At 40.7% G+C, this 22,157-nt stretch overlaps 1 protein-coding gene across 7 annotated transcripts in view; it reads left to right on the plus strand.

The window, feature by feature from the left end:
- MSRA (methionine sulfoxide reductase A) overlaps nt 1-22,157 on the plus strand; it is a 450,230-nt gene that overhangs the window by 303,715 nt on the left and 124,358 nt on the right. For all 7 annotated transcript variants that reach the window (XM_073335656.2, XM_073335660.2, XM_073335662.2 and 4 more), the window contains one exon: nt 8,638-8,744. In XM_073335656.2, coding sequence (XP_073191757.1) covers nt 8,638-8,744 — 107 coding nt within the window. The remainder of the gene's footprint in view (nt 1-8,637; nt 8,745-22,157) is intronic.

Genomic DNA, 22,157 nt, shown 5'->3' on the forward strand with positions numbered 1-22,157 from the left:
AGGTCCTTTTCTGAAGAACTGCTTCCTAGCCACTCAGTCCCCAGCCTGTAGCAGTGCATGGGATTCTTCCATCCCAAGTGCAGGACTCTGCACTTGTCCTTCTTGAACCTCATCAGATTTCTTTGGCCCAATCCTCCAATTTGTCTAGGTCCCTCTGTATCCTATCCCTACCCTCCAGGTATCTACCTCTCCTCCCAGTTTAGTGTCATCTGTAAACTTGCTGAGGGTGCAGTCCACACCATCCTCCAGATCATTAATGAAGATATTGAACAAAACCAGCCCGAGAACCGACCCTTGGGGCACTCCACTTGATACCAGCTGCCAACTAGACATGGAGCCATTGATCACTACCCGTTGAGCCTGACAATCTAGCCAGCTTTCTATCCACCTTATAGTCTGTTCATCCAGCCCATACTTCTTTAACTTGCTGGCAAGAATACTGTGGGAGACTGTGTCAAAAGCTTTGCTAAAGTCAAGGAATAACACGTCCACTGCTTTCCCCTCGTCCACAGAGCCAGTTATCAGAGAAGGCAATTAGGTATTATGGGCTATATGGTTTCTCTGAAGCCAGGAAGAATCTAAAATGATTTTTGAAGCATTAACCTATCATACAGATGAGTTTTGGAGAGTATTCATCTCAGATATAGTATAAAATTCCATCCAGTCAAAGAACACTGATTTGTTTTGGACACCTCCTCCTCAGTTATTGGGAGTGGACCACATCCCCCGTGATTGAATTGGCCTGGTCATCACTGGTTCTCCATTTGTAAGGCAACTTCTCCTCATGTGCCAGTGTATTTATGCTTGTATCTGTAATTTTCACTCCATGCATCTGAAGTGGTTTTTTACCCACAAAAGCTTATGCCCAAATAAATCTGTTAGTCTTTAAAGTGCCACCAGACTCCTCATTGTTTTTGTGGATACAGACTAACATGGCTACCCCTCTGACAGTTTGTTCTATGACATGTTTCAGATAGATGAAAGAAGTTCTATTTGTATGGTCAGCCACTAAAATAAGGAAAAGGCACAAGTGGTACAATGATTTTCAATGATTTGGTTGGTTTATGCTCTTTTACTTAATATCTAATCTAAATCTCTTGCTGTAGATTAAGACCATTATTTCTTGTCCTATCTTCAGTGGATATGGAGAACAATCAATCACTTTGAAATATGTTAAGGTCTATTATAAAGAGGAAGACTTTTTTCCCCTCAGTCTGCTTTTCTCAAGATTGAACATACGCAGCTTTTTAAAACCTTTCCTCATGGGTCATGTTTTCTGAACCTTTTATCATTGTTGTTGCTCTCCTCTGAACTCTCCCCAATTTGTCCATATCTTTCCTAAAATGCGGTGCCCAAAATTGGCCATAGTATTCACACCGAGGCCTTACCAGTGCCAAGTAGAACAATTACCTCCCGTGTCTTAAATATGACACTTCTGTTAATACACCCTGGAATGGTATTCTTTTTTTTCGCATTGTTGACTTATGTTCAGGTTGTGATTACCTTAACCAAAACTTCATTTTAAATGTCACATGTATAAAGCATTGGTTTTGCTAGAATCAATGGCAGAGAGTTAAAAAAAGCTAAAATAAGACCTGCTTTGGAATTACCAGGACAAAGTCTCTTCCAATAGTGTTAGCATTTCTATTAGATCTCAGATATGAATTCAAAAATATCAACAATTAGTCTTACATATACACAGTATATTATTATGTTGACAGAAAGAGTGAGAGCTGTAATGTCATAATGGACAAAGCAATTAAGACTCTGCTCAGAAAAGAGAGCAGAGTTAACCACAGATGACATTGTGGTATACTTAAATAGCACATTTCACATTATTTTTTGATTTAGTATATCTTCTCTTAAGCAAAGACAGGATTATTAAGCTCAATCATCCTACAGCAGTTGTTTAGTAAATTGAATTTCTTGCCTTGTTTGTTACACAGTGAATTAATGCATTTCAACAAGTAATAGTTGCCAAAGGGCTTTAAAAATCAGTGATGCTCCCTTGACAACAAAGGTTGCACATATAAAATACATTAGAAATAATATCAGCAGCAACCCGTGAGAGATATATGGATCTCTACACAGAATCTGTGTTATACCTTAGAATTAGGTCATCTACAGGGCACAGTTGGCTAATTGTAACAGCACAGACTCACCAGCAGCACCTCCTGCTGGTCGTCTCAGGGAATTAGCATTCCAGCCTCAAGAGCACCCTCTTCAGGCCAGTGTCTCACCTTGCTGCTGGCTCCCATATCCCTCCCAGGAGCTCAGTGCCCCTTTCACTGGGTGCTGCCCCCTAGCAGTACCCCACAGTTCTAGGTCTTCCGCTCCCAGGGGAATCCCCCACCCACTATCCCTACCTCGCCTCAGTCATAGGCTCCTGCCAGTCACCAGCTAGCCCCCACACCCTGGGGCAGATTGCAGTATGAGCCACTCATCACAGGCAAGGTTGGGTTTGGACCTGCTGCCTCTGCCTACCCATGGCTGCCCCTGCAACCCCTGTACCTAATAGGCCACCCCAGGCCTGTAGTCTGGGTCTTCCCTAGGCCAGAGCTCCCTTGGCCTTTCCCCAGCCCTACTCCAAACTAGATCCTCTATTTGGGTCTCTACAGCCAGCTCCGTCCCTCTCAGAGCTACCAAGAGAGTGCTCTTCTGCTCCTGGCTTTTATAAGGCCCGCTGGGTCTGTTTGGGGCGTGGCCCCCAGCTACAGCTGCTCTGCCAATCAGCCCAGCTCTTCCCCTGCCCCAGCCCTCTCCCAGGGCTATCTTAAACCCCTCTGGGCCCAATTGGGTGTCCACCCTGCTACACTAATGCATTAGCTTTTCACCTCTGGAGACCTAGGTACAAATCTATTTAACTTACAGGAGAAAATAACTTGTCTAGAACTTAGTGGGTAATTGGTCACATTACAAAGCTACTAGTATGACTGACAATTCCTGTTCAGGAGAGGCCCTTGTCTGTGCTAGCAGGTGGCGGTACAAGGCAAGCTGAGTTCATAGATTTCAAGGTGAGGAGGGACCATTGTGGTCACCTACTCTGACCTTCTGCACAATACAAACCAAAACCCCTCATCCAATAATTTCTGCATCAAGCCCATAACTTCTGTTTGAACTATGGTATATGTTTAGGAAGACACTCTGTCTTGATTTAAAGACTTCAGGTAATGGAAAACACACCATATCCATAGGTAGGTTGTGCCAGAGGTTAATTAGCCCCACTGTTAAAATGTATGCCTTATTTGTCATCTGAATTTGTCTAGCTTCAGCTTTCAACCACTGGATCTTTCTATGCCCTTTTCTGCTAGATTAAAGACCTGTTTGCTATCAGAAATCTCTTCCCCATGCAGGTACTTGTAGACTGTGATCAAGACATTTCTTAACCTTCTCTTTGATCAACTCAATTGATTGAGCTTCTTCAGTCTCTCACAATAAAGCATGTCTTTTAGTCCTCGAATTATTTTTGTAGCTCTTTTCTGAACACTTTCCAAATTTGAACATCCTTTCTGAAATGTGAATGCCTGAACAGAACGTGGTATAACTAGTAATGGTCTCACTAAAGTTGTATAAGTAGTTTATAACACCACCCTCATTAATATTACCCTATTTATACAGTCAGGGAGCTCATTTGCCTTCTTAGTTACAGTACCTAACTGCAAAAAGAAAAGGAGGACTTGTGGCACCGTAGAGACTAACAAATTTATTTGAGCATAAGTTTTCGTGAGCTACAGCTCACTTCATCGGATGCATTCAGTGCTCATGTTCAATGATCCCTTAAGTCCTTTTGCTTTCTAGGTCACAGTTCCCTATCTTATAAGTTTGACCTACATTCTTTTTCCTCCTAGATATATGACCTTGCATTAGACTGTGTTAAAATGTATGTTGTTCAAATGAGCCCCCACTTCCAAGCAAACCAGGTTAGATGGTATAACTGACCAGTCCCATAAGTATTTACCACTACACAAATTATTGTGTTACCTGCAAATTTGACCAGTGATTTTATTTTCTTGTAGATCATTGATAAAGTTATTGAATAGCACTGAGTCAAGAACATATCCCTGTTGATGCCTCTAGAAACAACTCCATTGGATGACAATTCCCCATTTATATTAATTGTTTGTGATCTATCACTTAGCCAGTTTTGAATCCATTTTTACATGGGTTGCACTGATTTTTGTATAGTGCTGACTTCTTTATCTGAGTGTCACATGGGAATTAGTTATATTGGCAAAGCTGGCTGCATGAGGAAACTTGCCCAGCATGTATCTGTGCTATGCCTGAGTTGAACCGTTGCCACTTTCATCAGCACCGTATTTTTAAAACATCCTCACACACATAACTTTGCCAATTAACTGAGCAACATATGCACTATCTATCAGAATATACTATTAAGCAGTCTATGAAGACTATAATTATATCCGTTCCCCCCCACCACTTAAAAAACAAAAACTGAAAACATGACTTTTTTCAAGCCTTTGCCTTTATACTTGCTGTCACCACCCAGAGGCAGCCTTTAAAATGGCACTACCTCTGTTAGTTTGTGAAATATTTTAGCCAGACTGTATCTGATATTTGTAATTGTACTGCTTTTTAAAGATTTTGTTCTGCTTCTTAGCAGGAATAAGGGAGTTAAAATGGGAATATATTTTAATATATGATGAACAGCCTTATTGTAGTTTATTAATAATTAATTATAAGTAGTAATTTGTATTAGGTCAAATCCTTAAGTCTTTATTCAGATTTTACTGAGTAAGGACTGAGAAAATGAGGAGGGGGGAAATAACAGAAAATGAGGAAATGGCAGAAGTGCTAAGTGACTTTTGTTTCAGTTTTCACCAGAATGTTTAATAGCAATTGGACCTCTCACTTAATGAATGCCAGTGAGAATGAGGTAGGATCAGAGGCTAAAATAGGGAAAGAACAAATTAAAAATTACTTAGACAAGTTAGATGTTTTCAAGTCATCAGGGCCTGATGAAATGCATCCTAGAATACTCAAGGAGATGACTGAGGAGACAGCTGAGCCATTAGTGATTATCTTCAAAAAGTCATGGAAAATGTGTGAGATTCCAGAGACTGGAAAAGGGCAAATATTGTGCCCATCTATAAAAAGGGGAATAAGGACAACCTGGGGAATTACAGACCAGTCAGCTTAACTTCAGTGCACAGTACCTGGAAAAATAATGGAGCAAATAATTAAGCAATACATTTGCAGGCACCTCAAAGATAATAAGGTGATAAGTAACAGTCAGCATGAATTTCTCAAGAACAAATTGTGTCAAACCAACCTGACAGCTTTCTTTGACAGGGTGACAAGCCTTGTGGATGGGGGAAAGCGGTAGATGTGTGGTATATCTTGAGTTTAGTAAGGCTTTTGATACTGTCCCATGTGACCGTCTCATAAACAAACTAGGGAAATGCAACCTAGATGGAGCTACAATGAGGTGGGTGCAAAACTTGTTGGAAAACCATTCCCAGAGAGTAATCATCAGTGGTTCACAGTTAAGCTAGAAGGACATATCAAGTCGGGTCCCACAAGGATTAGTTCTGGTTCTGTTCAATATCTTCTTCAATGATTTAGACAATCACATAGAGCAGGGGTTCTCAAACTTCCTTGCACTGTGACCCCCTTCTGACACAAAAATTACTACAAGACCCGAGGAGCGGGGATCGAAGACTGAGCCCACCTGAGTCCCACTGCCCTGGGCGGGAGGGCCAAAGCTGAAGCTCGAGTCCTGCCGCCCTGGGCAGGAGAGCCAAAGCCCGAACCTCACTGCTCTGAGGATCAGGGGGATCAGAACCAAAACCCAAGGGTTTCAGCCCCAGGCGTTGGGCCTGTAACCTGAGTCCTGCCACCGAGGGCTGAAGCCTTCAAGCTTCAGCAGCAGGCAGCGGGGCTTGGGCTTGAGCTTTGGCCCTTGGCAGTGGGGCTCAGGCTTTGTCCTCAGGCGGCGGGGCTTGGTCTTGAGCTTTGGCCCTTGGCAGTGGAGCTCGGGCTTTGGCCCCAGGTGGTGGGGCTTGGGCTTCAGCCCTGGCCCCAGCAAATCTAATGCCAGCCCTGGCCACCCCATTAAAACTGGGCCACGACTCACATCAGGGTCCCGACCCACAGTTGGAGAATCACTGGAATAGAGAGTACATTTATAAAGTTTGTGGACAATACCAAGATGGGAGAGGTTTCAAGTACTTTGGAAGATAGGATTAAAATTCAAAATAATCTGGACAAACTGGAGAAATGGTCTGAAGTAAATGGGATGAACTTTAATAAGGAGAAATGCAAAGTAGTCCTCTTAGGAAGGAACAATCCGTTGCTACACCTACACACTGGGAAAGGACTGCTAAGGAAGGAATACTGTAGAAAGGGATCTGGAGGTGATAGTGTAACTAGTGATAGTGACTGGAGGTGACAGTGACTAACTATGACTGGAGGGATCTGGAGGTGATAAGTGACTAACTATGAGTCAACAGTGTAATACCGTTGCAAAAAACCAAACATCAATCTGAGATGTATTAGCAGGAGTGTTGTAAGTAAGACAATAAAAGTAATTCTTCCGCTCTGCTCTGTGTTATTTAGATCTCAACTAGAATTCTGGGTGCCACATTTCAGGAAAGATGTGGACAAATTGGAGACAGTTCAGATAAGGGCAAAAAAAATTATTAAAGGTCTAGGAAACATGATCTATGTGGGAAGATTGGGTTTGTTTAGTCTGGCAAAGAGAAGACTGATGGTGGAACATGATAACAGTTTTCAAGTACATAAATGGTTGTTACAAGGAGGAGAAAGAAAAATTGTTCTCTTTAACCTCTGAGGATAGGACAAGAAGCAGTGGGCTTAAATTGCAGCAAGGGTGTTTAGGTTGGACATTAGGAAAAACTTCCTGTCAAGGTGATTAAGCACTGGAATAACTTGCCTAGGGAGGTTGTGGAATCTCTGTCATTGGAGATTTTTAAAAGCAGGTTAGACAAACACCTGCCAGGGATGGTCTAGAAGATAATACGTAGTCCGGCCTTGAGTGCAGGAGACTGGACTAGAAGACCTTTCGAGGTCCCTTCCAGTCCTATGATTCTATGAAAGGATATTAGGATTCAGCCCATTATTTTTAAATTTAGGAGACAGAAGCTAACCTTGATCCTGCAAACATGTATATGAGTCACTCTACTCACACAACTAGCCCCATGGAATGGGCTACTCGTGTGAAAGAGTAAAGGGACTATTCCACTGAATAAAATTGTTTGTGTATGTACACATTTACAGGATTGAGCCTCTGAAGGCCAAATCCTTGAAGCTATTGACTATCTACCACTGGGATTTGGTCTTATATTAGCATTAAGTGTCCTTTACTTTGCCGATATTCTTTGTCAAATTAATGCATGTACGTTGCAAAGGTACTCTTACTGTGGAGACCTCTTGAATACCTTGGTGTTTGTGCCTTTCCCTACTTGCTCTAATACAAAATCTTAAATACTAGGCCTTTCCAGCATCAGTAACTAACCACCACAACTCCAGGTCTCATGAAACACCACTGTGCTTTGTTATATCCCTTCAGCAGGCCACAGCCTAGAGCATTATTTACATCCTATTTACAATTAGGAGCCAGCTTCCCCCACTTGCACTGGGAGAAGGGTACAGTTGCCAGGCTTGCTACTCCTTTCTCCCTTCAGGCTTCCTACTCTCCTTCCAAGCACTTCCTTCTTGTCTGTTTATATAGTCCCAGCTGCTGGGGGAGGGGAGGTTACTTCCACCCAATTAGCCCCTCAGATGTATCTCCGCTCAGTTAATTGATGCCCTCTTCCAACTGCCTGTCTTTCAGTCAGGTCCCAATTAATGGCGATTTGAGCGATAAGATGCTGAGTGCTTGGTTTTATTCCCAAAAGGAATTCAATATGAAACAGCACAAAATCCAGCCAAGCCTTCTCGCCAGGCTTCGCTCCTTACAGGATTCCACCTCAAGGGTTTGCTCAGCCCACATACTAGATTCTTCCTCTCTCAAGGGTCATTCCCATCTCCCTTACTTCCGGGTAAGGCAATGAGCGGGCTGTAGCTATGACTCAGCAAAATACACTGAACGTTTTTTTACAAGATGATCAACATTTTTTAAACCAGGATCATCACCCAGTTACAGGGTGGGGTTGCCAGCCTCTTCCAGTGCATTGTAAACTTTTTCCTCAGCAAAATTTAATCCTTCATTTGAGGGAAATTTTTGAGCACTTGTCAAAACAAAAAAGCTTTGAGTTGTTTGCGTGATGCAAAATAAGTTTTTTAGGAGTATCTTGATTGCAGTAAAATGAACTAAGCACATAATATGTCCCTAGCTCAGTGATGTTTTTAAGGCTTTACATCTGTATTTGACTGCTTATGTGATTTACCAAAACATAATATGCTTATATTTAATGTACATCCCATTTAAATGGAGATATCAAAATAGAATCACTTCATGTCTATTTAAGCAAGAAAGGAATGGACTTGCTAAAAATACCAATTGTATAGGCCCACAAAAGACTGTGGAGAAATAGAGAATCAGCTAGTCCAGATGCATGGAATCTGTTAAAATTAGGTCTATTGAATCTTTACACTGCAATCCTATTAGATAAGAAGCATGATCCTAATGGCTCAGTGTGCTTCCTCTCTCCCCAGGAATGCGGCAAGGTAATGACTTTGGCACACAGTATCGCTCAGCCATCTACACGTTCTCTCAGGAACAGATGGAAGCTGCTCTGAGATCTAAAGAGGATTATCAAAAGGTAATATTGAATAGGGTGTGGAATTAGCCTGTGCATGGTCAAAGGTGAAGGGAAATTGGGAATGAGCACAGAAGGTGAGCTCATGTTCTGTGTGTTTGCTGTGTATTGTTCCTTTCACTATTCACTGGATGTTGTGTTGATTTTAAGGTTTAAGTTTGAATTGTTATAAAAGTTTTTGTGAATCATCTTGGTGGCTTTGTGCTGAATTGTTTAGCTACTTGTTCTGGTAGAAAATATCAATGTTTTAGTCTTAAAATACAGACTATGTGGATGTGCCAAAACAAAACCCAGGGACCATAGGGCTGTCCAAATCTCAACTTTGCAGTTGGCCCCTATTCCTGTAATGGTTCAAAGCAAATCTCAAATCCAAGTACTCATGGAATTTGGGTTAGTTTGGATCCAGATTAGAACTCTGCCTCTCAGGGTCATCTCTAATTATGTGTTTTTCAATCTTTAAAATGTATCTGTAGTGTACTCAGCAGTCTATTCCATACCTGCTTAGATCAGGTATGACTTGAGGGAGACTTACAGTCTATCGTACGACTTAGGGAGATGCTCTGTGTTGACATTAGACAACACACGATTTGTTTAATGTGAGAGGTAGAGAGAAAGACTATAGACTCTTTCAACTTCAGCAGCTCCAGTGAACGTTCCCATATGAATTAATGACATTTGGGTTCTGGCTTTGCCTATCATAAGAGATCCTATAGGACTCAGATCGACAAAAGGCAGCAGAATTATTATATCTTAGAAAAAGCTACGAAGGGTCTGACAATCTTTTTCTTTCAAGATCCAGATTTTTTTTTTTTTTTTGGAAAAATGTTGACTGTGTATGTGTCCTTTTGAACAGTTGACCTAAATGGTGTCCTACTATGAAAGCTAAGTTCACAATCCAAGTGTTGCAATTAATGGTACAAGATATCACTGTAGAATGATATTAATGTTTTAGGTTTCTCTCTCTCCAGTTTTCCTCCATACAGTATTTCTCCACTGTGACAGCATTTAGAACATCACTCAACATCTCTGTCTAGAACATACAGCTTCTTGTGATGTAGGAACACAGGAATTGCTACCAGATCAGCCTAGACGTCTAGCCAGTATAATATCTGGTGTTTGATAGTGACCAGAACCAGAGGCTGCAGAGGAGGGTGTCTAAATTCCTGTAATGGGCAATTATGGAGTAATCTGCTATTAAGCAGTTAGGACATAATGCAATTGCAGATTAGCTAGCAAGTGGTGCTAAGAGAATGGCACCTTTCGCATCTCCCCTCCAGGAAGAAAGATCATGTCACTTACACAGGGCACTCACTAGAGGATGATTATGTTAAAGAACAAGAATATTGGAGAACTAGTACTTAGGTATTATGGTGATAGGTGTTTTAGAGGTGCTGGTAGATAAAATAGAAGGACAGAAGTCCTTCAAGAATATTTAGTATAAATACAGTAGGGAGCTGAAGTATTAAGGAATAAAAGACAAATCAGAAGTATATGCTAGTCTGAATGGGAGGCTGTAGCTATTGAGCTATATGTAGTGGGTCTGATTTTTGTAACTCTGCATATACTAATTTTGTGCCCAAAATTATGCATACAATTGACTACTTTGCATATGCAATTGCCATGGTCTGATATGAAAATCACTGCTTTGAACATTCAAATAACCAATTTCCAAATGGCTGCTAGCACCTTAGTAACTGTGCATGCAAATTGTGTACAATTGCTTCTATATTTTTGTAATAGTGGCACCCACGTAAGTATAGCTCTGAAGCCGCTTGAGGTTCTCTCTCTGTGGACAAAGTGGCTGCTGAAGTTTCATTCTTCATCTATACCTTACAGAACTTCATGCTACTTATTGTTACTTTGGACCCAGGCCTTTTCCAACTTGCTTTCTTTTCTCTTCTGCTCACAGCAGTGGAGCCATATCACAGTATGAGTCTTACAACTTTCTGTTTGCTCTCCCAAAGCTGTGAGTCTCACCAAACGGATACTAATCTGAAACCAAGATCCCGATACGAAACAATATAACATAATGCTATGTGAACTGACATCTCTATAGTAGAATTTCCTAATGGCACAGTTTATAAAAATCAGTCTAATTAGGGTGTTGTCATAAATCCCTTTGAAATCCCTCCTGGCCAGAGGAAAAGTCCTCTCACCTGTAAAGGGTTAAGAAGCTAAAGGTAACCTCGCTGGCACCTGACCAAAATGACCAATGAGGAGATGAGATACTTTCAAAAGCTGGGAGGAGGGAGAGAAACAAAGGGTCTGTGTGTCTGTCTATATTCTGTCTTTGCCGGGGATAGACCAGGAGTCTTAGAACTTTTAGTAAGTAATCTAGCTAGGTACGTGTTAGATTATGATTTCTTTAAATGGCTGAGAAAAGAACTGTGCTGAATAGAATAACTATTTCTGTCTGTGTATCTTTTTTGTAACTTAAGGTTTTGCCTGGAGGGGTTCTCTATGTTTTGAATCTAATTACCCTCTAAGGTATCTACCATCCTGATTTTACAGGGGGGATTTCTTTATTTCTATTTACTTCTATTTTTATTAAAAGTCTTCTTGTAAGAAAACTGAATGCTTTTTCATTGTTCTTAAGATCCAAGGGTCTGGGTCTGTAGTCACCTAGGCAAATTGGTGAGGCTTTTTACCAACCTTGTCCAGGAAGTGGGGTGCAAGGTTTTGGGAAATATTTTGGGGGGAAGACGTGTCCAAACAGCTCTTCCCCAGTAACCAGTATTAGTTTGGTGGTGGTAGCGGCCAATCCAAGGACAAAGGGTGGAATATTTTGTACCTTGGGGAAGTTTTGACCTAAGCTGGTAAAGATAAGCTTAGGAGGTTTTTCATGCAGGTCCCCACATCCTTACCCTAGAGTTCAGAGTGGGGGAGGAACCTTGACAGGTGTTAATATAATTAGGCACAGATATGAAACTGATATCCTTCATAGTTTGTTTCTGAACTGGGAAGGTGACTTTAAAAAAGGGGACTATTCAGTCAATTACTCTGCTACTCAACAAACATGTACTGCAGTTACCAGAGCGCCTGCCACATCACCTACAGTTGCACTGTAGTTATGGTAAATCTCTTGTCGTTCAGAGAGCCGTGACCCATTCCGATATTTTGTAGCAACCTTTTTTCCCTTTGATTTGCATTGCATTATTTTTAAGGTAAATATATACAGTAAACTTCCTTATACATTCATGTTCTACGAACAATAGATGCGCAACAATGCTTGAGCCACTTTTGCCTATGTCAGATGGATCTCCATAAACGTTATCAAGTCAGATAAAGGGCATTTACGTGTAGCATACTGCTTGGTTTTCCAAGGTCTGCATTGACGCACCCCACATCCTGCACTACACTAAACGTATAGTACCAACAATATATGTGTGAGTGGTACCCATGATTTGCTGGCACTGTAATTAAATTAAAGCCAAGTTGTCTTGTTTGTTATCTCCCTGCATAATGGAACATGTTCTTAGGCCAGTTAGCTGTCCTTTTTTTTGTCTTTTTTTTTTTTCCAGCTGAGACCTTGAAAAGAATTAACAGTGTATTGTTTCAGGGAGCCACAGAATTGTAGAAATGTAGGGCTGGATGGGACCTTGGGCGGTTATCTAGTCCAGCCGCCTGTGCTGATGTAGGATCAAGTATACATTATGTTATCTTGTATATGTTGTTACACTGAAGGAAATTTTTTTGGTTTTATTGGGGATAGAAATCCTCCTGCTTCATGACGTAAGGCAACCATTAACTCATGGGAGTTAGGAAGAAACTTCCTTTAAGTATGGGATGTCCCACAACAACTACTATGAGGTTTCTTATACTTCTCTAAAGCAGCTGGTGGAGGCATTAGAGACAGGCTCCTGTTTAAGAGGGACTGCTACACCTGTGAATGACAATTCTTATCCCTGTGAAACAGTAAAGTTATGCATCATTTTGCTATCTTAATGCTGAAAAACACCGGCTTTAAAGTGGGAGAAGACTATATTTTTCCTGTAGGCCTTCTGCATCCCTGTCCGAGTCCCGAAGAACCCAACATTTCAAATTACACACACTTCCTATAAGGTGGCACAGAATCATTATCCTTCCAAGGCACAGAAGACACAGTAGCTGCAGAAGTGTGCTCTTCTGTGCCCTTCAAAGTCTCTGCTTAATAGTCTGCTCAACAGTGTCCACTAGTATGAAGATCTCCTCCCAGAACTTGAGCATGCTAAGTACGCAACATGTCTACATTTGACTAGTCCAGGGGGCAAGAATGAGGTTGTGCGTTGAACCTGAGCGTCCCTCATATACACATCTATTTTAAGCTGTGACATTTGTTGCTGATTCATGCAGCTGTTTAACAGCTGAGAAATGGCAATACAGCAACCAGGAATTAATAAGTAGTGGGGCCAAGCATCTTTGACTGTTTTTGAAATTGAGTGCATACAGTGGTAGTCAGTGAATGGTAATATGTATTATAATACAGTTCCACTGTTAGTGAATTGTAACAAAGGTGTAAGTGTAATTATAAAAACAGAAAATGGGGGCCAGAGCTTGATGAATGTGCTGTGAGTTAGCTCTTCAATCCATTTTGTCTGAAGCTGAGGTGTTTGGGTTTTTTTTAATACAGTTGAACCTAAGGTTATTTAATTTTCAAGACAGTTGCGAGTTTGGATCTGGTTGTCAAATGAATTATCTAGGCAATAATCCAGATGCAGAATTAGGGTGGGGAGAGAGAGATTTTTTTTCCTCAAGATTGCAATCTTACTAGGTTCAATCAGGCTGCACGCATCAGGTTTGCAGGCTTCCAGGAATCCACTGAAGTTAATTGCAAAAGAACAGTGGAAGACATGCTGGGGTTACTTTATGTATGTAATATGCTCCCTAAACTGATGTAGGTTTCAGTGACTTAGCCAATAAGTTGATCTGAGAAGATAAAACCAAACAACGGTATAACCAGGAGTAATGGAATTAAATTAAACAAATGAACATTTAGAATGAATATCAGGGAAAACCTTCCTAATGGCCAGAGCTATTAGTCTATAGATCAGTCTCTGGAGGAAAGTGGTTGAAACTTCATCGCTGGAGAGGCTTAAAACTACAGTAGACATGCAAAGCATTAGAAAAGATGTACTGAAGAAAAACATCCTACCCTAGCTGGAGGATGGACTAAATGACATTGTAAGTGTTCCCACCCCCCACCTGCCATCATAATAGCTAGGATTCCATGAAAGAAAGAAGACTAGGGTGAAATTTGATTTTAAGGTATTCTCAAACCAGCCATTCATGTAAATGATTGAAACTTTCATTGATCAAATTATCACTTCACTTGGCATTTCATCAAATGCCTAATGTTTTTGAGTATTTTGACAGATGGCTAGAGCTGAAGACCAAGCATTTAATGAAATGTCTAAAATTTCTCATTGAATTAAACAGCAAAAAGAATATACTGGACCAAATTCATCCTTGGTGTAATTCCATAAGAGCTAATAGAATTACACCAGGGATGAATTTTATGTTTTCTTATATACTCTCCTATTCAGCATAGGAGGGCATCCATCAATCAATTAGAGCAGATGCCCTGTTGTTTGGTATCACTACCTGTCTATTGGAGCAACTGAAGCTTGAGTGACATTGGTTGTCTTCCTGCTTCTTTTGGAAGAATTTACACCAGTTGGTTTTACACTTCTTCTACTCAGAGCAGTTATATGTGATAAATCATTGACAGCTAGAGGGAGATTATTGATGAGTATCATTTCACACAGACAGTCTTCTAAAGATTCAAATCATGTATTGTGACTGGGAGAAGGTTGTTCACGTTGGTCTTGGCAGAAGGTGGCTGTTTACAGGTTTCTTAGGATGTAGAAGATTGTTTTTAATAAGGCTTCTAAATTTCAGTAGTTGCATAAGCATCTGATAACTCCTCTTCAGAAGTTCAAGTATCAGAGATGAAAATATTTGTCCCATCTTTGCATCAATACTGAAGTGAACAGCGGTGGTTACTCAACGTTCAAAAATAGTTTTGTGAAAATGAGTGAACTTGATCCCCCAAATGCTGCTTTTTTTATTTTATTTTGCCATTTATCTTTGATATAAATATCTCCTTTATAGCTATGTTTGTGCATTCCACAGATATTTGAGTCTGTGGATGACAAGGCTTACAATGAACAATCCTTAATTCTTCTCATATTACCCTGACCAGCAGAAAACTTGGCTTCATTGTCACTTCCAGAATATATGGTCGCCTTCCAGTAAAAAGATAACTAGCAACTGGTATAGCACTCCTAGTTGCACTTCTACATGACTGTGGGAGCAGGATAAAACCTTTAATTGGATGAACCTGGCATATCATGATGCATTTGTATGAGTCTCCTGGAATTGACTTCATAGCAATAAGATAAACATGTCCGTGAGATGACTAATCCTGGCTGAATAAGACCACACTTGTGCTTTGTTGGTTTCATCTATGCTGAAATTCTATCCACAAGAATTTGACAACTTCCAGACTTCCTTGTGAGATGTATATTTTTTCACCAATTATTTTGGCATTTCGTCATCACATGACCAGCAGCTACGTGAGCTTCATTAAGGATATCACATGTATCTTCATTGCTCACAAAATGCACTACAGTCATCATCCATCTGATTTACACTTCTTAATAAGCTTCCCTACATCACTACACTGTAGGATCTCACATGTGGGGAAAAAACTTTTTTTATTACTATAAAGTTGATTTTACTCTGAAACCAGGCTTAAACAGTAGGGTCAGTTGTACCTTAAAGGCACTGAGGACAATATGGAGGTCCAGGAAGAGCATTGGAAGTCATCAAAATGCTTCTCAGAGCTTACTGGAACACAGGTAGAGTTGCTACATCCCTGGATTGGGTGCAGCATGCATTGCATATGGATTCTGTTCCACTGACTGCAGACTGCAAATGTTGCTTGCTCTCAGGCAGGCTGCACATAGGGAGATTGCTGTTTGGCCCTTCCCCCAGGTACACACACTGTGCATCTACCTAAGGGCCAGGCCCTTTACTTAGCCCTTTGTGAGTATTCAGTCACTTTTATATCCCATTATTGTTATGCATTTGGACTAGTGATTATGAAGAATATTAAACCGTACCTTCTCTTTTTGCAATCATCCGCTTAGGTTGAAGGTCACTGAGGTTGGCAAAGATGCCTTTTAATTTTATTGCATTGTGAACATGTCCCCAGCCACTGCATCAAGCTAACACTTGAACAGAGCATTAAACCATTTTTAGAAACTAGACCTTGTATAAATGAATGTAAATATCAAATAAACTTACCTTAAGAATATGTGTTTCTGATGGAACTTTATTCCTCCCTTGCTCTTTACACATTTCAACTTATGAAAAGATTCCAACTCCATTATACAAACGTCGTGCTTTTATACATTTTAGGCAGATGATTATTAAGTTAGTCTTCAAGTTAAAGTTCCATGATTGACCCCGGGAGTGAAATTATGAGCATTAAGACATGCATTAACATTGACAGAAACTAGATGCCCCTCATATGTAATCTGTCAAACCATGTGTTCTGTAGTGCTAGGCCAGTCATGTGGACCATCCTGATTCGCTTCTAGTTGATTATTTTAGATTTCCTTCCCTTGGTTATACATTTGTTATATCAGAGTTTACAATTTTCATAAGCATATTAAATGCCACGAACATAAATTCAATAATTGAATTCATGATTGTTTACAGAGTGCCATAAGTGAGCATGGTGCTTTACAGATAGACACAGTTCCTACTCCCAGTGAGCTTTGTTTAAGTTCAGCATTATATAACTAGTGGCGATGAGAGAAAATAGAGGAGTCTGAGATAAAGAAAGGTAAGGGTTACAACAACTTAGGATCTTATAACTCGCTTTTATTTAATTCAATTTGGGTTAAATCTTCAAAACCTTGACTCCTTACCCAAAACCTGATTCAAGCAAACTCCCATTACTGGAGTAAAGTAAAAAGTAAGACAGGATCTGAGGATTTAGCTGCCCTCTTTTTCCATTTAAAAAAGTTAAATTTTATTATTGTATAAGTACAGTGGCTTTTAAATCATAGCCTGCCTTGTTAGGGATGAGATGAGGACATGTGGAAGAATTCTTCCCAAGAGGCATTTTCTGGTGGACCTCCTGCCATTTCTACTCTTTTTTTTTTTTTTTTTTTTAAAGCTTTTTTAGCCTGGGAGAAGCCTCAAATGCAGCAATGCTAAAAAATGAAACCGAAGTTTTGGGTTTTTTCAATTGTTTAAACATATGTGAATGTGCTTGATGGTGAAACTGCAGAACTAGGGTGACCAGACAGCAAGTGTGAAAAATCGGGACGGGGATGGGGCGTAATAGGAGCCTATATAAGAAAAAGACCCCAAAATCAGGACTGTCCCTATAAAATCGGGACATCTGGTCACCCTGTTCAGAACAACTCTTACTCGATCCAAACTAGTTTGTTTATTCCTAATGCTACATTGTTATTCAAACAGGTGTTTATTGTCCAAACCTCAGTTTTTGTGTTTGTGACAAAAATGGGGCACAAACCGTGCACAAAAAAATCAAGCAACTGCCCATGGAATTTGTTCCATTATTTACCCAGCCTTAAAATATAAAACCAAAACATCTGGTTCTGCATTCGTTGCATGCCCAAAACTTCTAGTAAGTTCAGTGGGAGTTTCGGGCACACAGGAAATTCAGAGTTGGACCCATATGGTTTGATCCTGGTAGATGCTAAATGCTTTCTGGGAGGTGGTCAGCATTGCCAACTCTTAAATGTGCTCAGCACTTTGCAGGATCAGGCCCATAGTCAAAATCTCCAATCTTTGCTCTAACATTTGTCCATCTACCTCAGTACTGGTCATGGTTTGTGTGATAGTGTAGATCACCGTAGAAGTTTTCTCTTTTACGTCCATGGGATCATTCTGGTATGTGCAGTCTTTAATATACAGTGTAATATGTGGGGAAATCGTTATTTAAAAAATATAAACCAAAAAAGGAGAAAGAGGGAGGGAAAAAGAGTACCCAGAAGAGCAATGTGAAGTTTGACAGCTGCCTGTTTTTCACTGATGGAGTAAAAAATGTATAAAACCAGCACCAAAGAGAGCACGAATTTCAAACCAGCAAGGTTAATTTGTGTCTGAGTCTCAGAGTTAGGCTGGGATGCAGTGTCCACATCCACTTCATGAGTATTGTTTATTAATCATGTTTACTTTAGTATGGTAGTGCCTAAGGATCAACCAAGAATGAGTGCAAAGCATGGTACAAACATAGAGTAGGACAGTGGTTCTCAACCAGGGGTATATGTACCTCTGGGGGTATGCAGAGGTCTTCCAGGGGGTACATCAGCTCATCTAGATATTTGCCTAGTTTTACAATAGGCTTTATTAAAAGCACTAGCGAAGGCAGTACAAACTAAAATTTCATACAATGACTTGTTTATACTGCTCTATATACCATACATTGAAACGTAAGTACAATATTTATATTCCAATCGATTTATTTTATAATGATATGGTAAAAATGAGAAAGTCAGGAATTTTTCAGTCATAGTGTGCTGTGACACTTTTTAGTATTTTTATGTCTGATTTTGTAAGCCAGTAGTTTTTAAGTGAAGTGAAACTTGGGGTACCAAGACAAATCAGACTCCTGAAAGGGGTAGAGTAGTCTGGGAAGGTTGAGGACCACTGGAGTAGGAGACACTCCCTGCCCTAAGGAGCTTACGTTCTAAGTAGACAAGGCAGACATGGAGTGGGGAACGGGTATAACACACCAGCAGAATGAACAATGGGACCATGATCTTTGTGGGGGAGGGGTTAAGCTAAATGGAAAGGACAGGGAGAGGGGGGACAGGCTGGGGCGAAGAGGGTAAGAGGTGCAGATGTGGAGAGAAACTCAGGTAAAGGGATTGTGAAGGAGGAGGAGAGAGAGGGTTGACACAAACAGCCAATCAGCACAGGGCAGAGAAAGTCCGGTCAAAATGTAGAAAGATCTCTGAATGCCCGAAAGTCCTGGCTTTGGCTGCTGTCTGCAATAGCTCCTACTGCCTGGAGTCTCTGGTGCTCTAGAACTGTAGCTAGTAATTATGTTGTATATTTCTGGGCTCCAAGCTGAATAGTGACATACCAGCCAATAGTTTACTGGTACCTGAAGTCATATGTAACAATGCGATTGGGCAGGAATCAGGACTCATCGTAAATTTACAGCTTTCTATTGTGAGTATGTAGCAAAATCAATTCTTCTCTGTCTTTGTATCTCCCTCTAATTTTGTTCTCCTGCTTTCTGTCCCATTTTCCCCCAAGACTTTCTCTTTGCTCTAATGGTTCCAACCTCCAGAGAAAATAAATGATACTTTTTAAAAAAATCTGATTTTTTAAATATTTAAATTAAGAAGAGGTTTATTTTTTAAAATAAATATTTTTTAAAATAAACCTATTTAAAGTTAAGTTTGAAATTGACAAGCTATGTTAAGGCCTACACTTGCTATAACCTACTACAGTCGTTGAAATTTAATAATGAAAATAATATTAAGCAGTGCATATTTGCTGCCAAGTTTTAAAGCAAGTCAAACCACTGAACTGTTGGAAGTCACAGGCTAAGCACCTGGAGCCAGTTTGCTAAAATGCTAAGCCAGCTTTGGTAGTGGTGGCTTTTTCTGCAGGTGCAGAGAGAATATTTTCTTCATTTCAGTTTGTTCAACTAGTTCAGTTCAATGACTAGTTTATTTAAAGTAAAGAAACTAATTGAGAGCTGAAAAAGCAGGAGAACTTGTTTGCCTTTTCAAAGGACAGACCCTTGGGGCACTCCACTTGATATCGGCTGCCAACTAGACCTCAAGCCTTTGATCACTACCTGTTGAGCCCGACGATCTAGCCAGCTTTCTATCCACCTTATAGTCCATTCATCCAATCCATACTTTTTTAACTTGCTGGCAAAGATACTGTGGGAGACCATATCAAAAGCTTTGCTAAAATCAAGATATATCACGTCCACCGCTTTACCCATATCCACAATCAGATTGGTCAGGCATGACTTCCCATTGGTGAGTCCATGCTGTTGTTCCTGATCACCTTCCTCTCCTCCAAGTGCTTCAAAATGGTTTCCTTGAGGACCTGCTCCATGATTTTTCCAGGGACTGAGGTGAGGCTGACCGGTCTATATTTCCCTGGATTCTCCTCCTTCCCTTTTTTAAAGATGGGCACTATATTTGCCTTCTTCCAATCTTCGAGGACCTCCCCCAATCCCCCTGAGTTTTCAAAGATAATGGCCAATGGCTCTGCAATCACATCAGCCTACACCCTCAGCACCCTTGGATGCATTAGATCCAGCCCCAGGGACTTGTGTATGTCCAGCTTTTCTAAATAGTCCTTAACCTGTTCTTTCACCACTGAGGGCTTCTCACCTCCTCTCCATACTTGCTGCCCAGTGCAGCAGCCTGGGAGCTGACCTTGTCTGTGAAGACCAAGGCAAAAAAAGTATTGAGTACTTCAGCTTTTTCCATATCATCTGTCTCTAGATTGCCTCCCCCATTCAGTAAGGGTCCCACACTTTCCCTGATCATCTTCTTGTTGCTAACATACCTGTAGAAACCCTTCTTGTTACCCTTCACATCCTTTGCTAGTTGCAACTCCAATTGTGCTTGGTCTTCCTGATTAAACTCCTGCATGCTAGAGTAATATCTTTATACTTCTCCCTAGTCATCTGTCCAAGTTTCCACTTCTTATAAGCTTCCTTTTTGTGTTTAAGCTCACAGAAGATTTCTCTGTTAAGACAAGCTGGTCGCCTGACATATTTGCTAATGGTACCCGGCTGAAGTGCATGGTGGATACTGGTGCTGAAGTCAATGTTCTCCCCTCTGGTTAAGTTCACAGTCTGGACATTTGTCTGACTGCAGTTGTTTTAAAGGCTTGGAATTTGTGTGCTTTGCAGAGTGTGAGTGAAGTTGTGTGCTCTGTGCTCTACAAAGGCATAGCCTTGACTAGAAAGTTCTACACTGTTAAAGACACTGCTGCAAATGCTGTTCCATTATTATCCTATGATCTGTGCTTACAGCGTGGTATTATGCATGAACTCATGTAGGATACCTCCGGTGCAGTTATGTTGCCTAGAATAGAAGGGGATACCCAATGTATCATTCAGAGACAGCATGATTGATTTAATGGTGATGGTGTTCTGTCCATGGGATATGCATACATTCTGTGATTGGATTTGAACGTCAAGCCTTTTGCACCGCCCATAGATCATACCCCTTGTGCAATTATGGACAAGATCTTGAGGAGAACTGCAGTGCCTGAGAGATAATGTTATTGTTCAGAAGATAGAAGGGCCTGTGGATTGGAGTTGGTGACATTCGGACTGTGTGCAGATTTTAGGCCACTCAATAAACATGTGAAAGACAAGCAGTTTCAATTGCCAGTCTTCAATGAGGTAACATGCCGGGTATGTGGATCCTGGATTTTCTCTGTGTTGGATCACCAATCCAGTTACTGGCAAATATTTGTTGCTGACAGTTTGCAGCTGTTATTGACTTTCAGCATGCCATTGGGGAGGTATCCACGATCAATAGCTCCCTTTTGCTTTAGTCTTTGCCCCTGAAGTAATTCAGAGAGTGGCCTTTCAGCTCCTTGATAATATCCAGGGTGCATATTGCTATTTGGATGATATTCTCATCTTTGCAAAGACTCTTCCTGAAAATAATACTATTCTAGACCAGGTGCTAACCCTGCTCCAACATAAAGTTGAATGGCATAAGGTTGAATGTGGCCAAGTGCAGTTTTGCAAAAGATGCTGTAGAGTTTCTAGGACATTGTCCATCAGCTGATGGTGTGAAACTGACACGTGAACTGATACAGGCTTATGCTTTGCTACTATTACCCACTGATCATAGCAGTTTACATTCAGTCACTGGCCCAGCTCAATACACAGGTGACCATGCGCTGCCCCATTTTAGTACCTTTGCCAAGCTGCTGTGGGATTTAACCCAGGGCCAGGGACAGTTGGTTTGGAATAAAGAAAGAAAACAGACTATTGAAACCCTGTGTCAAGCTCTCTGATAGATCCAATCTCGTGTTTATTTTGATCCAAGCATGCCTGTAGTGATTCACACTGATGTATGCAAAGAGGATCAGGAAGAAGTTCCGCTCCAGGAGGGATGGCCGGTTATATGTGTATACTATACTCTTATCCCAATGGAAGCAAAATATTCCTGGACTGAGCTAGTCATTGGTGATGGATTTTGATATTGTATACTTCAAAGTATACTTAGTGGGAGGACATTTTTACCTTAGAAACTGATCATTTGCCTATTCTGGGCCTCTGTTGCAAGGCTATTGACCTACAGCAGTGGATTATTCAGTTGTAACAGAAGGACTTTAATTTGGTACATCTCAAAGGAAGACATAATTTGCTTGCCGATGCTCTTTCAAGAAATTCTG

Source organism: Lepidochelys kempii, chromosome 3, assembly GCF_965140285.1.
Source record: "Lepidochelys kempii isolate rLepKem1 chromosome 3, rLepKem1.hap1, whole genome shotgun sequence".
In the NCBI taxonomy this organism is placed as follows: domain Eukaryota; kingdom Metazoa; phylum Chordata; order Testudines; family Cheloniidae; genus Lepidochelys; species Lepidochelys kempii.